The sequence below is a fragment of the Nicotiana tabacum genome, chromosome 16, assembly GCF_000715075.1.
Source record: "Nicotiana tabacum cultivar K326 chromosome 16, ASM71507v2, whole genome shotgun sequence".
Classification (NCBI taxonomy): domain Eukaryota; kingdom Viridiplantae; phylum Streptophyta; class Magnoliopsida; order Solanales; family Solanaceae; genus Nicotiana; species Nicotiana tabacum.
In genome coordinates, this window is record NC_134095.1 from 8,510,579 (window position 1) to 8,527,637 (window position 17,059).

The 17,059-nt window shown below is 36.0% G+C and overlaps 3 protein-coding genes across 3 annotated transcripts; all 3 read left to right on the forward strand.

Annotated features, from left to right (window-relative positions):
- The first annotated feature begins 411 nt into the window (after positions 1-411).
- Positions 412-3,042, forward strand: LOC107817774 (serpin-ZX). The gene is made up of 2 exons (XM_016643646.2): positions 412-1,268; positions 2,011-3,042. Exons 1-2 carry the CDS (start codon positions 732-734, stop codon positions 2,788-2,790), a joined length of 1,317 nt encoding a protein of 438 aa, XP_016499132.1. The 5' UTR covers positions 412-731; the 3' UTR covers positions 2,791-3,042.
- Positions 3,043-4,017: 975 nt separating this feature from the next.
- LOC107817757 (serpin-ZX) lies at positions 4,018-10,142 on the forward strand. The gene is made up of 2 exons (XM_075232583.1): positions 4,018-4,670; positions 9,054-10,142. Exons 1-2 carry the CDS (start codon positions 4,278-4,280, stop codon positions 9,831-9,833), a joined length of 1,173 nt encoding a protein of 390 aa, XP_075088684.1. The 5' UTR covers positions 4,018-4,277; the 3' UTR covers positions 9,834-10,142.
- A 153-nt stretch (positions 10,143-10,295) lies between these two features.
- On the forward strand, positions 10,296-10,718 carry LOC107770054 (serpin-ZX). Its single transcript, XM_016589316.1, has one exon. It carries the CDS (start codon positions 10,296-10,298, stop codon positions 10,716-10,718), a length of 423 nt encoding a protein of 140 aa, XP_016444802.1.
- The last annotated feature ends 6,341 nt before the right edge of the window (positions 10,719-17,059 follow it).

Below are 17,059 nucleotides of genomic sequence, written 5' to 3' on the forward strand. Positions count from 1 at the left end.
TCTCACAATTCTTCATATTTTTCAACAAAATTCACACAAAAAAAATATTTTTGTAATGTCATTTGAGTTCTTCCAGAAAACTACGCGAAGAGCGTATTCATTTACTTGTTAAACTAATAATTTAGAAAATAATTTTGTAAGATAAAATAATTTATGGAATGGAGCTTTGAAGCAACGGTAAAGTTGACTTTGTGTGACTTTCTAAAATAATTTCACTTGCATTAGGTTAGGCTGTCTATATCGCACCCAAAATAGTCATTAGTGCTGGATGCTTTGTGCACCGGGGCCGCCGTTTCAGAGGAAAAAGAATTTATGTTATACTAGATACACCATAAAAAAATAAACAAAAATATTTGCTTAATTTGGACGCCAGAATATCAACTGTTATTTATTTGGGACAGACTGCATTGATTCTCTTCTTGTTGGGCTAACAGCTGGGACATAATCTCCTTTCTCTCCATATTTTGTGCACGAAGAAGACGACTTAATTTCCAAGCTACGTGCTTCAATCTCTGTACTTCGTGTTTTTATTCAATTATCCACTCAATAAACAACAATATCTTGACTCTACTTGTTGAAAGTGAGTGTTAACGTGTTCCCTTCCTCTGTTCTTTCTTGTGTATGAACGCAATCTTCTAAGAATAAAGCTTAATGTTAAAATTTTTATTTTCTTTATTCATCATTTCTCCATATGGGTTTTGCGGAATCGAATTCAAATTCAAAACCCCCACATGTTAGTTATCAGTGATTGTTATATAAATTCTTGCAAAGCTTTCAACTTTGTGATCAATTTGCCCGTCATGGGACACTCTCACTCTCATTCTTCTCATTCTCACTCTCACTTTCACTCATCTAAATCTTCCGATGATCAAAATATGGATATGGGGGAATCGATCACCACCCAAACAGACGTTTCTTTCATGCTCGCTAAGCATGTTTTCTCCAAAGAAGTTAAGGGCGATTCCAACCTGGTGTTTTCTCCTCTCTCAATTCAAATAGTACTTGGCCTGATTGCGGCCGGTTCTAAGGGGCCAACTAAGGATCAGCTGCTCTGCTTCCTCAAGTCCAAATCCATTGATGAACTCAACTCTCTTTATTCTCATTTTGTCAGCGTCGTCTTTGTTGATGGCAGCCCCAATGGAGGTCCTCGTTTGTCTGTTGTTAATGGTGTTTGGATCGACCAAACACTGCCTTTTAAGCCTTCTTACAAAAAGGTTGTGGATAAAGTTTACAAAGCAGCTTCCAATTCTGTTGATTTTCAGTGCAAGGTTAGGCCTTTATTCGTTTGTTTCATTCAAATCTTGTTTCTTTTGTGCTGGGGTTTAATATTCTTTGTTCATGCTGACTGCTGAAAATTGGTTCTTTAACTAGTATAATTGACCCTGCATATTACTCTCATCATAAGCCCTCCAAATATATCATATAAAATGGATATACATATAGTAAACTGCAACTAATTAACTTGGGATTGAGGTATAAATGATTGATTGACCAATCTGACTTTAAAATAATGAAAAGTGTTAAACAATTAGGACAGAAGCTATATTGCTTAGCCTCAAGTAGTAACAAAACTAAATAATGTCAACGGTTGATACTCGTTTCACAGAATTGAGGCAGTTTAAAGAGTAAAAAGTATTGGTTGTTAATTTGAAAAGTAAGATGAAAGAGTCACAATTCATCTTCATCAATGCTTATTGTTTAGCAGGTTAGTTGACTAGTTCGACATTTTACTGAGTGGTAATAAGCTTCTTTTTTGTAGGTAGCTAAAGAAGCCTAAGTAGTTCTAAGCTCAACTGGATATGTGGCCGTGCTTAATTTTGTAAAACTTCAGTTTTTGGCCTAAATCTACACCCAATCAGTGCTTAAAATATACCATGTAAAGCATCCAAATTCTCACTTACCCCTTGCAAGTACTGTAATCAATCTTCTTACTGCAAACTCCCTTTGTTGGCTAAAGCATATACGTGTTAATTCTGTCGTATACTCTGTTTGTCTTGCTAATTGAATAAGGCTGCTGAGGTTGCCAATCAAGTCAATCAGTGGGCTAAAATGAAGACAAATAATCTCATTAAAGAGATTCTTCCTCATGGAACAGTAAACAATATGACAAGGCTCATCTTTGCAAATGCATTATATTTTAAAGGAGTATGGAATGACAAGTTCAATGCTTCAGAAACAAAAGACCATAAATTCCATCTCCTCAGTGGAGGGTCTATTAAAGCGCCGTTCATGACTAGCAAGAACAAGCAATATGCAGTAGCCTTTGATGGCTTCAAAGTGTTGGGACTTCATTACAAGCAAGGCAAAGATATGCGTCGTTTCTGCATGTATTTAATTTTGCCAGATGCTCGTGATGAATTACCAGCTCTATTGGACAAGATTAGTTCAGAACCTGGTTTTATAGATCATCACATTCCGTTTGAAAAAGCTAAAATGCGCAAGTTTCTTATCCCTAAATTCAAAACAACTTTTGGTTTTGAAGCTTCCAAGGTTCTAAAGGGACTTGGCCTCACATTGCCTTTCTCCAGTGGTGGCCTCACTGAGATGGTGGATTCCCCGTTAGCTGGGAGGTTGTTTGTTTCGCAGATTTTTCACAAGTCCTTCATTGAGGTAAATGAGGAAGGAACAGAAGCTGCAGCTGTTACAGCTAGTGTAATAATGACCAAGTCCTTGATAATTGAGAAGGAAATGGAGTTTGTTGCTGACCATCCATTTCTATTCCTTATAAGAGACGAATCTACCGGTGCTGTGTTTTTCATAGGGAGCGTGCTGAATCCTCTAGCTGGTTAGCCCACGGAAGCAACAAAGAAATCTGGAAGGAAAGAGATCTGAATCCGAATTATTGCATGAATAATATAAAGCTTAGTTTAACATGGCGAGATCTTATATTTGTAAAGAAGGATTGATCTATACTGGACAAGGATAAGTGTTATGTATATAAATAACCTGTTTCTTGATTTGTGTATCTGCTTGATGAGAAGTGTTATGTATCTAAATAATCAGTTTCCTGATTTGTGTATCTGTTTGATGAGATCTTGTACTTCATATCTGGCATCTTATATAATTGACTCGTCTTTGCTTGATTTTTTGTGCGTATTGTGACATGATATAGAGTTTAAGAGTAACTTAAAAGTTTACTATGGACTTGATTTATTTATGTCCACAACTTAGTTATCAATTATGACTGTTTTACTTATAAAACTAATGGTACCCATATTATGGTGTGTTGAGTAAAATTACATTTTTTGGTGCTGATAATGTTGAAAGCTGTTGAAATAGATAATTCAAATCAACTTTGGGCTGATGAAGAGAAGGGGAAAAAATAACAAGTCCTTACTAAACACTATACTGTAACTTTCTGAATACTAGCAAATTAAGATAATACTTTATTGTGACATTTTTTTCTCAATTTCTCATTCTTATCCGAAAAATTTAAACCATCTTTTGGTCTTACATTAATTTCTCTGAAGGCGGTGTCGGTGATATTGTGGCTTCCTTTCAAGCTTAAAACCTGTTAGTTTCAGACATTTTCATAAGTCCTTTGTTGAGGTAATGACCAAGGAATGGAAGCTGCAGGTGTTAATATTGCCTTGTCAATACTATTATGTTCGGTGCCCATTAATGAAATCTCGTCGACTTTATTACTTATTCTGTTCCTGTTCTTCATAAGGGCTGATACAACTGCAAGTCTGCAACTATATTATTCATAGGGAGCTTGTACTTATGTTGGCTCTGTAGCAGTAAGGAATTTGTCCTAAATAAGTGTATAAGGTAACATGTCATTTTCTCTTTCATGTACTCATTTTTTAGATATTATTTATATACCTTAACATCCACCTAAAAGCTGACTTGATCAAGACAACGTAATTACTAAAATGAAAAACTAACACTAGTCTGTTGAATAGTCACAATTTTACACGCTTCTAACACAACAGGTTGATAACTCCCAAGTCAACGCCAGGTGGACATTACATGCTCTGCTAGCCTTTTCCGTGTCATTTTGTTGTTGTTTCCCTCTAACAGCTTCCCTTCGTTTCCATCAATTACAATTAAATAATAGGTGCATTGAACTTCCTGTAGAATATAATATTGATTTTGTTGTGGAAAGACAATGCTACGTGTGTGTTCCTTTCTTCCGGCGTATGAATGTGATATTTAAAGATTGTTTCCTTATTCGATCGCCATTTCTCCAAATTCAAAACCCCACCTGTTAAGCAACAGTATAATATATAAATTCTTGCCTCCTCCTACTTCTTCTTTGCACGCATAGCGCAACTATGGATCTCAGGGAGTCAATCAACAACCAAACGGATGTTTCTTTCATGCTCGCTAAGCACATTTTCTCCAAAGAGGTTAAAGGCGATACCAACCTTGTGTTGTCTCCTCTCTCAATTCAAATTGTACTTGGCCTTATTGCTGCCGGATGTAAAGGACCAACGCAGGATCAGCTGCTCTGTTTCCTCAAGTCCAAATCGATTGATGAACTCAACTCTCTTTATTCTCATCTTGTCAATATCGTCTTTGTTGACGGCAGCTCCAGTGGAGGTCCTCGTTTGTCTGTTGCTAATGGTGTTTGGATCGACCAAACACTCCCTCTTAAGCCTTCTTTCAAGCAGGTTGTGGACAATGTTTACAAGGCTGCTTTAGAGTCTGTTGATTTTCAGAACAAGGTTAGTCCTTTTCTTTAACTAGTCTTACGGTAAACGGGATGCGCGTGTACTCATGTGTTGAATAAAAACTTCTTAAAACTGACATAAATATCATTTAAAAAATATATTTTGCGTGTAAGATATTAGGATTCACAATGTTAAATCTCAGTTTGCATTTTTGTTGTAGTATGTTTGTACTTTAACGAAATATTTTCAAAGTTTTAATTCCAGTCTTTTATTAATTATAGGTAAATATTAACTCATTAGTACTATTTAACTTGATATTGTTGGAATTGAAAATATGAAGGGTACGACATCTTTATTAATGAAGGATTTGGGAGATTGGCAGAATAAACGTGGTAAAGATTTTGTGATTTAGTTGTTAATTTTGGGTCGTTGGAGATTTTTCTTTATTTTAATAATTTATATATAAGGTAAAAGTTCATTTAATTTTAAAGTCCTAAATATTTTGACTTCATACAACAACAACAACAACGGCCCAGTACAATCCTACAATTGGGGTCTGGGGAGGGTAATATGTACGCAGACCTTACCCCTTCCCCAAGGGGCGGAGAGGCTGTTTCCAGGAGACCTTCGGCTCAAGAAAGCAACAAGAGAAGATATATTAGTATCATCAATAAACTCATAATAAAATAACAGTAATATAAGAAATACGAAATAGATGGATGACACAATAATAACCAGCAGATAAAGCCCTGCATCAGTAGATGACCAGTAGCAGCCAAAGACTAACTCTTAATTGGCTAGTCTCACTCTAGTGCGCTGTATAAATATTCACAACTTCCCCTAACCTACAACCTTAATGCTCGACCTCCATAATTCCCTGTCAAGGGCCATGTCCTCAGTAATCGTAAGTCGCGCCAAGTCCTGTCTGATCACCTCTCCCCAATACTTCTTAGGTTGCCCTCTACCTCTCCTCGTGCCCACCACAGCCAGCCGCTCATACCTCCTCACCGGTGCATCAGTGCTCCTCCTCTGAATGTGCCCGAACCATCTGAGTCTTGCTTCCCGCATCTTGTCCTCCATGGGGGCCACACCCATCTTTTGTCGAATATCTTCGTTCCTAATCTTGTCCATCCTTGTATGCCCACACATCCACCTCAACATCCTCATCTCTGCTACTTTCATCTTCTGGACGTGTGAGTTCTTAACCGGCCAACACTCAGTCCCATACAACATGGCCGGTCTAATCACTGCTCTATAAAACATACCTTTTAGTAACGGTGGCACTTTCTTGTCACACAGGACTCCCGACGCTAACCTCCACTTCATCCACCCTACCCCTATGCGGTGTGTGACATCCTCGTCGATCTCCCCAATCCCCTGAATAACCGACCCAAGGTACTTGAAACTACCCCTCTTGGGAATGACTTGAGAGTCCAGCCTCACTTTCACTCCCACTTCCGTCGGTTCGATCCCAAATTTGCACTCGAGGTATTCTGTCTTCGTCCTGCTCAACTTGAAACCTTTAGACTCAAGGGCATGTCTCCAAACCTCTAGCCTCTCGATGACGCCGCCTCGTGTCTCGTCAATTAGAACTATGTCATCAGCTAATAACATGCACTATGACACCTCCCCTTGAATATGATGAGTTAGTGCATCCATCAACAGGGCAAATAGGAAAGGGCTGAATGCAGACCCTTGGTGTAATCCCATAACAACTGGAAAATGCTCGGAGTCGCCTCATACTGTCCTAACCCGAGTCTTAGCTCCATCATACATGTCTTAATCACTCTAATGTATACTTATTTCAAAAAAGGAATAATTTAGTAAAAAATATTTTAGTTTTTTTCAAAGTCTTAAATATTAAGAAATAATCAAATGACTATTTTGTCTAGTGTGAACTCTATTTAAAAAAAAATAAAAACACGAATGATATTTCGTTAAAAGTAGGGTGTGCACTTTGCGTGTCTTCCCCTTGTCAATAAGTAGATAACTTCTTTAAATATTACATAAATAATATTAAATAATGTTTTGAGTTATAATAAAAATAAAATAAAATGTATAACTTTCTGAAAATATTTTTGTTGATCTCATATCCAGCGCAATGAAAGTCCTTGTAGTTTTATAAGAATATCTTACGATAATTATTGTTATTTTATGCATTGGTAATGATCAAATAATTAAAATTAATTACTTTTATCATGACGAGGTTGGCTTGAAAAAATTGATATGTGAAAATATAAACGTTAAAAATAATTAAACTCGATCCAATAATTAATATATATATATATATATATATATATATATATATATATATATATATATATATATATATATTAATTATTTAGCTTTCATTTATTAAAATATTTGCAAAAAGAAAAAGATAATTAACGGCGACTCATTTAGAATCAATTTTTTCTTCTATTATTTTATCGTTATTATTTTAAGTTTGCATACATTAATAAAAATAATAAGTGATTGTATGTTGTTTTATAATTAGTATTAGATTCTACACATTGAGAATAAATGATGTTTGGATGTCGAAATAATTATTGAGTGTAGTTTCAAATATTATACAAAAGCTCAATAGATAAAATTTAGTTGATTTCAAAATTCCAGATACTAAAAAATTAATATGAAAGATATTACTATGAATGTGTTACACACTTCAAATAAGTAAATAATTTATTTAATATTTAAAATATTATAATTTTGTATATAGCTATAATAAAGAGTTATTTAATAACTAAAATTTTAGTTGATTTAAAAGTTTTAAGTATTAAATTATAACTTTATCCGATAATTAAGTTAAGAGTATTTTACTTTGTTTTCCAACTACACTGAATTGTACACTATTTATTTTTCATTATTTTTTTGTATAGTTGTCAAGTATTATTTCAAAAATTCGATTTTAAGTTTTTCATAGTACTCATGATTTTTAGATGGTTAGAAAGGGCTAAAGTTATAGATAACAAAAAAAACTACAATTAATAACATAAGTATATTTTCAAGTAAATAATAATATAAATTGATGTATATAGAGTAGTTTAAATATTTTATTGGAAGAAAAGTGTGTACTACATTGAATGGAGCTTTGCACGTTCCTAAAATATTCTATGCACGTAGAATAAGAAGAAGAAAATTATAAACTAATTGTTTGATTTTTAAATGGTAAACTTAATTTATTTTGATGTCCTAAATATTATGATTTTTTGTGTAAGGAAAACTTTAATAAGTAAAGTTTTAATTGACTTCAAAATAGTAAGTATTATGGGAATAATTAATGACTATTTTGTCTAGTGCGAACTCTATTTTAAAGGGATAAAAAAGACGACCGGCATTTCGCTAAGGGCCTTCATGCTTTTAATATAGTATAGATATAGATATAAATTTGTTTCATTGAATTCTTATTACTTTTTCGTGTTGACCGTGATACACCCGAGATTACAAACAAGAAATTAATAAGAAAACCCAATCTTCTAAGGTGTTAAAAGAGAAGATCTCCTGAACAAAGACCGAAAAGAGAAGAGACGAATTCAGTGAAGAAGAAGAAGGGAAAGAGATTCCATTTCATCATATGAATGTGTACATTTGAATTCCCTATCTATTTCCAACTAATCACTGTAAAAATCCCTAAGGACCTCCCTAATTCTGTTAACGACCTCCGCCCTTTTTAACCGTCTAACTAACACCTTCAAACGACGCCGTAAGACACTTTTCATTAGCTACGAACTCACTTATCTAAACGACAACATTTTATTTATTTTCCCTTATTCTCTTATCACTAAACCAAACGACACAATATAGCTACTATTTACATTTCAGAGTATATCAGACTGATTAAAATTAGTTTGTAAACTATCATAACCAATATTTACTATTCACATCATTAGCCTGGAAACACTAACATATGAGATGAGTGCAGATGTTTGCAATTAATATGGGATGGACGCATAATTGATTATTTGATTAATAGCTTGATCAATCTGACTCTAAAAGAGCGGAAAGTATCAGACAATTAGGACAGTTGAAAGAATCAAAAAAATTATTTGATAAGCAGCCAAGAATGAGAGGAAAAATTTATGAATGCCCTATCATGTATGTGATACGGTAGTTAAATAATTGGGCATTTTATTGAGTGATAGTAAGCTTCTTCAGTAAATAAGCATAAATGGTTCTAAGCTTAACAAGATACAGACCTAGGTCTGTGCTTAATTACTTAAGCTCAGATTGGCCTCACTTGTGCACTGCCTAATCCCAAATCATTGCTTAACTAACATGTAAAACAGCCAACTTCTGATCTTACTTACCCCTTCCTTGTACTGTGATCGATTTATTACTGCAATTACCCTTTGTTGGCTATATTTTAAAAAAAAATATTGGCTGAAGCATATATGTGCTAATTCTATCATTACCTGTTTGTCTTGAAAATTGATTAAGGCTGCTGAGGTTGCCGATCAAGTCAATCAGTGGGCTAAAATGGAGACAAATGGTCTTATCAAAGAGATTCTTCCTCGCGATGCAGTGAACAACATGACAAGGCTGATCTTGTCCAATGCACTATATTTCAAAGGAGAATGGAATGAGAAGTTCGATGTGTCAGAAACGAAAGATCATGACTTCCATCTCCTCAATGGAGGGTCTATTCAAGCACCATTTATGACTAGCAAGAAGAAGCAGTACATAGCAGCGTTTGATTGCTTTAAAATATTGAGGCTTCCTTATAAACAAGGCACGGATACGCGTCGCTTCTGTATGTATTTCATTCTCCCAGATGCCCATGATGGATTACCTGCTTTACTGGAAAAAATCAGCTTAGAACCAGGATTTTTAAATAACCATGTTCCATATGGAAAAGTTAGAGCGCGCAAGTTTCTTATCCCTAAATTTAAAATAACTTTTGGATTTGAAGCTTCCAACATTCTAAAGGGACTCGGCCTCACGTTGCCTTTTTGTGGTGGTAGCCTCACTGAGATGGTTGATTCTCCTATGCCTCAGAACCTGTCTGTTTCACAGGTTTTTCACAAGTCTTTCATTGAGGTAAATGAGGAAGGAACCGAAGCTGCAGCTGTTACCGCTACTGTAATAATGACCATGTCCTTGATTATTGAGAAGGAAATGGATTTTGTTGCGGACCATCCATTCCTATTCCTTATAAGAGACGAATCTACTGGTGCGGTGTTATTCATTGGCAGTGTGATGAATCCTCTAGCTGGTTAACCTACGTGAAATGTCTGAATTCAAATTATAGCATGGACGATAGAAAGCTTTATATTAGCATTGAGAGGAGTGTTATATTTGCAGAGAATGATATATTTATCATCTATTAGGACTAAGTTGAGTGGTGCTACATATTTTCCGGAAACAGCCTCTGCCTTCTTGAAGGTATGATCCTCCCCAGACCCCAGTTGTAGGATTACACTTTTTTTATTTGTTGTCATTGTTGTTGTTGTACCCTTATGATGAAACCTTAATTCATATATCTCTGGCATCTTATATAATTTTATTTGTGCTTTATATCAAAGAAAATCTAATTATGATCGAATACTATTAACACAAACCTAATTAAAGCAGGCTAGCAACTTCTATGTCAAGAATCCGATTATATCAAAAGACATAAAAAAGAAAAACTCGAGCAATCTCCAAGTTTTTACTCACCAAGTATATAGTATTTTTGACAATATGGATTTCTATAGATCAATCTTAAAGCAAACGGATGTTTCTTTAATGCTTGCAAAACATGTATTCTTCAGCAAACTTCGTCAGCCCAATGCCAACATAGTATTATCCCCACTCTCTATTCAAAAAGTTCTTGGTATGATTGCTGCTGGCTCAAAAGGTCGTTCATTGGACCAACTGTTGTCTTTTCTCAAGTTCAACTCCATTGAAGAACTTAACTATGTTTCTTCTCGGGTCATCACTGATGTCTTTGCCGATGGCAGCCCCTATGGAGGTCCTCGTTTGTCCATTGCTCATGGCGTTTGGATTGACAAAACTCTCTCTTTTAAGCCTTCTTTCAAACAGATTATGGACAATGTTTATAAGGCTGGTTGCAGTTCTGTTGATTTTCTGCACAAGGTTGTTGTGATTCTCGGATCAATATGAAGATTATTTGGGAGGAAAAACAACTCTATTTCACAAGAATAGAATTACAGAGAATTTACACCAAGAATTTCTCTCTACAAAAAAACCTCACCAAACTCTCTTTTTGTTCTCACAATCTCTTCCTGGATTGTATTTCAATCTCTCTGGATTGATATTTCTGTGTAAAACATAAGGCTCTATTTATAGCCTTAAAGAAGGTGGTTGGTGGTTGAATTCTTCATTCAACAATGGAGGCTTCAACAATGGGTTGGTGGCTTCAACAATGGTGGACTTCTAGAATTGGTAGTTGGCAGCAGCTGAACTTATCAATTCTCCCCCTTCAGCTGCATTCCAACACAGCTACTATTTGAAAGTTATTCCAACTATGTCTCTGCACAGCTCTAACTTTTCTTGAGTGACCACCTTTGTTAACATGTCTGCTGGATTCTCCTTCGTATGGATCTTCACTAGTTTCAACAGTTGTTGATCCATCACCTCGTGTATCCAGTGATAGCGAATGTCGACGTGCTTTGTCCGAAAATGATACATTGAGTTTTTGCTTAAATCAATTGCACTTTGACTATCACAATGTATCTTATACTCTGTTTGATTTATCCCTAGTTCTTGGAGAAACCGCTTTAGCCACAACATTTCTTTTCCAGCTTCCGCTACAGCAATATATTCTGCTTCAGTTGTGGATAGTGCAACACATTTCTGCAATCTTGACTGCCATGACACAACTCCCCCTACAAAAGTATAAACATATCCTGAGGTTGATTTTCTTCCATCAGGATCTCTGGCCATATCTGAATCTGTATAGCCTTCCAAGACTGGATCAGCTCCCCCAAAGCACAGACTTGATTTTGAAGTACCTTTAAGATACCTGAGAATCCACTTAACTGCCTCCCAATGTTTCTTTCCAGGGTTAGAAAGAAAATGACTTACCACACCTACCGCATGTGCGATATCTGGCCTCGTGCAAACCATGGCATACATTAGACTTCCAACTGCTGAAGAATATGGAATTGTAGACATCTCCTCAATCTCTTTCTTGGATGAGGGGCACAAACTCTTGCTCAACTTGAAGTGATTTGCCAAAGGGGCACCTACCGGTTTGGCATTACTCATATTGAACTGTTTGATCACCCGTTCAATATAATTTTCTTGAGATAGCCATAACTTCTTATTTCTCCTATCTCGAGTTATCTGCAATCCCAAAATATGCTGAGCTGGACCTAAGTCTTTCATTTCAAAGGACTTAGAGAGTTCTTTCTTCAACTGTCTAATTTTTGTTGCATCTTGTCCGACGATCAACATGTCGTCTACATAAAGTAGAAGTACAACAAAATTGCCATCCGAAAATCTCTGAATGTAAACACACTGATCTGCAACAGTCCTTTTATATCCTTGACTTACCATAAATGAGTCAAACTTTTTGTACCACTGCCTTGGTGCTTGCTTTAGGCCATATAAACTTTTCGTAAGCTTATAAACGAGGTTTTCTTTTCCTGAAATCTCAAAACCTTCCGACTGCTCCATATAGATTTCTTCTTTTAGATCACCATGAAGAAATGCTGTCTTGACATCTGTCACACCTCCTTTTTCCGTCCCCGCAAGGGGTGAAGGAGTTTTTCCAATTAAAGGACAATCGAAACGGGATTTATTTATTTATTCAGAGTCGCCACTTGGGAGATTTAAGGTGTCCCAAGTCACCAATTTAATCCCGTATCGAGGAAAATATTCGACTTTCCAAATGAAGTCTGCGAACCAGAAATTCTAAGTAAGGCATTCTGTTGACCCGAGGGAAGGTGTTAGGCACCCCCGAATCCCGTGGTTCTAGCACGGTCGCTTAAACTGTTGTAATAGCTAAAATATCTGATTTTAATACATGTTCAAAAATTATAGTGCAATTTCAACTTTTAACCGCTTTATTGTTATTATTATTATATAGAGAATTGCAACATCGTGAACATGTATCTCGAACCACGTCACATCAATGTACCCGTAGTTATCGACATATTCCGACTCTATTGAGATTTTGATTTGGGTCACATAAATGTGCACCCGAGTTTTAAGAAAATTAAATTATTAAAGGCGCGCCTAAAGCGACTAGCGTATCACTTACTTTGGGTAGGGCCGTGAAAGTTTGCTAAACGGTCCATTCCGAAGTCTAAGCAATTTTTATAGTAAATATTTACTGAGGGCCCCGCAATTTGTGATTTACTATGGCGAGGCACACCTCCATTTTTAAAAGGATCGTCCTATAGTAACTATGTTTTTCTATTTCCGTCCGTCTCTAAAATAAAATAAGAAAAAGTACCTAATTTATTTACATGCTTGCGGGTTATGAGTTAAGATCCGTATACGATTTGTTAATTCTGAAAATGATGCAATAAGGGCGATCCGTTTGCCATTTATTGGGCCCAAGTCCAACGTATGTGAGGTAAAACTGGACCCGGGCCATCCTTAATCCAATAGGGCTAATTAATGGTTTCTACACATTCATAGCTTGTAAAAATGGTATCATCTTATTAACAAGTTTCTTCAAATTTAAAGTGGCGTTCTACTGGAATGTAAGAACTTGGAAATCTAATTAATTTTTTTTCTAAACCATTTACATGCATTAAATTAACTACTTGTATCTAATTAAACAATGTTCCTATCAGTTTCCGAAACAGGCCATTTGTTCAATGAGATAACTATTGAATGTTTGATAATAATCTAAATGGCCTAACATGCTTTTGATATATGCAATTTAACAAATAATACTGAAGTAACAGAACAAGAGTTACTATATCATCAATCCTTTTAACTAAACATACATGGGTAGTTTTCTTACTAAACTATTGCAAAAAGGCATGTCCCAGTTATACATAAATAAACACTTACATGATTCTAATGAAAAAGGTATTCTAATACGTATACAAATTAATAAACAACTATAATGAATTTAAAACTTCAACTCTTCACTTCTTTGTATTCATGCTTCAAGTTTTAACCTACAAGAACCAGTGTATCAATTTGTGTACCTGGTATTTGAAAAGCAAAGAGAAGAAGAGGAGGATCAGTGCAGAAAGCAACAGTAGCATACACAGCAACACAGCAGTACAACAACAACCAATAAATCCAGGAAATACTAAAACTGAAAACCAGCAGTACCAAAATGAAACACAGACAGATGCAAGGAAACAGTCTTCTGATTTGTTAAACACTCAAGAAAAGCAGCCTGAAACTCTTAATGTAAAAGTTTAGCCTTAACACTCTAACTCTTAGTGTAAAAGTTCTGATTTTTACTTTCTGAATTTTTTCCTCTCTTTTCCAGTATTTTTCCAGATTCCTTCTCTCTTTCAGTCTGCTCTTTTTACTTTAAATCCCACTAAGGAAGCCTTTTCCCTAATTTTCAGCCCCCCATTACCTTTTGTTCCCTATTAATGTATTAATTAATACCCCCATTAACAAAGCACTAACACTAAAATATAAACCTAACTGTTTCAATCCCAAATCACCCCTGAAACCAATGTATTTTACTGTCCTAGCCCAACCCTTTGTACTTTATCAGCTATAACCAATTTCCTTAGTCAAAACAAAACAGCAATTCAAACCTCATAGATTAGACCAAACAACAAACTATAACAGCTATAATCAATCCATCCTACCAAATTTTAATAACTAAATGACTAAGGCTGAATTCTAACTGGAAACAACAGACTCAACTTGAATCCAAACCGTATTAACACAACACAGGACTTAACAGAACCAACCATTAGAAACTGAAACTGGAAATTGAAATCAAAATCAACATCAGGTAGGATCATTGTCAGCATATTGACAAGCTTTGAAGCTAATTGTCTAAAGATCAACACATACAACACTTGACCTTAAACCATTTGACGAAACTACTAATAAAAACTTGAATTAATTGATGATAACTATTTATAAAATTGCCTACAACACTTACAACAATCAATCAGAAATGGACAATTAGGCAATTCAAATAGCATTGACAAAAACAAAGGTTTGTAATAAAACTTAACTAATCGGCGAAACTTATTTGAATCGATTACACACATTGTAACTCATAATAATTACAGCAAACAGAAACAATGCCAGAATTGGATCAAACAAACAGGTCCACTGGAGATGAGCAGATGAATTGAAAAGCAGGGGAAATTAATAAAACTAACTAAGCAGAATACATAGATAGAAAGATCATAAATAGAGGAAAAGATAAATACCTCAGAACTTCAGAATTATACAGACCCAGGCTCGAACTCAGACCTAAGCACTTTGAGGTTGAACAGACTTTAATCGAAGTGTTCTCAACTGAGAACACCTTGATTAAGGTCTATTAGACCCCAACCCTTCAATTAATTTGGACAGATTCCATGATTTGAAATTTTAGGGTTCCGTTTTGGGGTTTGAACCTTTCTGGTCAGATTCGAACCAAACCAAGTTTGGTTTGGTTATGAGTGAGGTCAGGAGAGTGACTGGTGTGATTTTGAGGTACATTAGGGTAGTTTTAGGTTTTGCTCGGATCTTCGAATGAAGATGCGAGCAGTTCTAGGAAGATTCGACCTATGCTACTACCGGATCCATGACGAGGATGGTTAGGGGGTGTTGTGGTGTCAATTAGGGACTGGTTGGTTTGGATCTGAGTTTGGCTCGAATCTTCAAATGAAGATTCGAGAAGCTCGATGAAAATTCGAGCTAAACGGTTACCATATTTGGATTGAGGGTGGTCAGGTGGTCTTAGGGTGTTGGTTTGGTGACCAGCAGCGTAGTGGCTGCCGGGTTTCAGGCGCGGGGGAGTTAGGGCGGCTAGGGTTTGGGGGAGGGGCATCATCTTAGGGACGATGATGAACAGGAAGACGAGGGGGGGTTTAGTTAGGGGGCTAGGTTGGGAGATTGAGTTTATATAGGGGAGGGGTGTTTTGATCTTGGCCGTTGGATCCATCACGATCCACGACCAGGATTAATTCACTTAAAGGGGACGACGCCGTTTTGTTTAAGTTGGGGGATGGGTTGGCCCGGGGTGAAGTGGATCGGGTTGTGGTGAGGCCTTGAGGCCGTTGGATCAAAGAAAATGGATGGCTAAGATTGAACATTTGAAACGGTGTCGTTTCAACTATGCAGGGACTGAACTGGGTCGTTCGATCCAGTTTGATCAACGGTTCAGACTTGAGGTGCCAATACGGCGTCGTTTGAACTGGTTGCAGGTGGACTGAATTTTGGCCGGGTTTGGGCTGGTTTTTTGGGCAGGTTTAGGGTATATTTCGTTTGGGCCTTGAAGCTTTTGGCCCAAATCCGGATATTCTAATTTTGAACTCTTTTCCTTTTTCTTCTTTAATTCCTAATTTTACACAATTCCTAATTAAATTGTAAAATCAAAAATACAACTAACCAAATATTAATTAACACTTGACAATAAATATCACACAAGTTAAACATTTAATTAAAAATAAAATCACACAAAGGCATACTTAAATGACAAAATTACAACAATTACATATTTTTGTGATTTTCCCTCTTTTAAAACCAACTATGGTTTATTTAATTCCTAAATATATTTTTATTTTATTTTATCCTTTTATATAAACCAATGATTAATTAATTATGAAAATGCAATATTAATTCCTAAATGCACATGTACCTATATTACTATTTTTCTGTATTTTTCTTTAATTAGAATAAAATAAACATGTACATATAAAATGCCACGAAAAATTCAAAATCGTATACAAAGAAAAATTATTTATGATTTCTTTGGGAGTAATTCTTGTGAGGCAAAAATCACGTGCTCACAGCTGCCCCTCTTTGTCCGAAAACATGAAGAGTTTTTGTACAAAGATAAAGTGAGAGGATACGAGCGATTTTTGCCCGTTGGAATACTCCGTGTGAAGCATTTTTTGAAAAAGATTTAACCGAACCTTTGCTTCAAAGGTTTCCTACATATCCCTGGCTAGAAGGGAATAAGGTTAATGTAGTTCAGGAAGTTTTGGTAGCTGGGACTACCATGGAACTGCTTTTGCTGTTATTGCTGTTGCTACTGCCTCCCGATCTCCTTATTACACCGTTGCCAAAAGAAAATAAGAAGCTAGACTAAGCTAAGAATTACAAAATCTTATCTGTCTTCCCCTTGCTCTGGTTGTCTCGCTCTTGTCGGCTTGTGTTTCCTCCGGTGCCTTTCTTTCGAAAACTGCTGGGGATGACACTGGCCTTTTGCCTTTTTGAGCATAAGTTTTATTATTCCGTTCTGTCTGCTGGGGACACTGCTTCCTACATTAAAGCTTGTTATGCTGGGGATCTTTGTTGTACTCCTCCTGATTACTGACTTCTGTTTGATCTTGAAATGTATTCCTCTG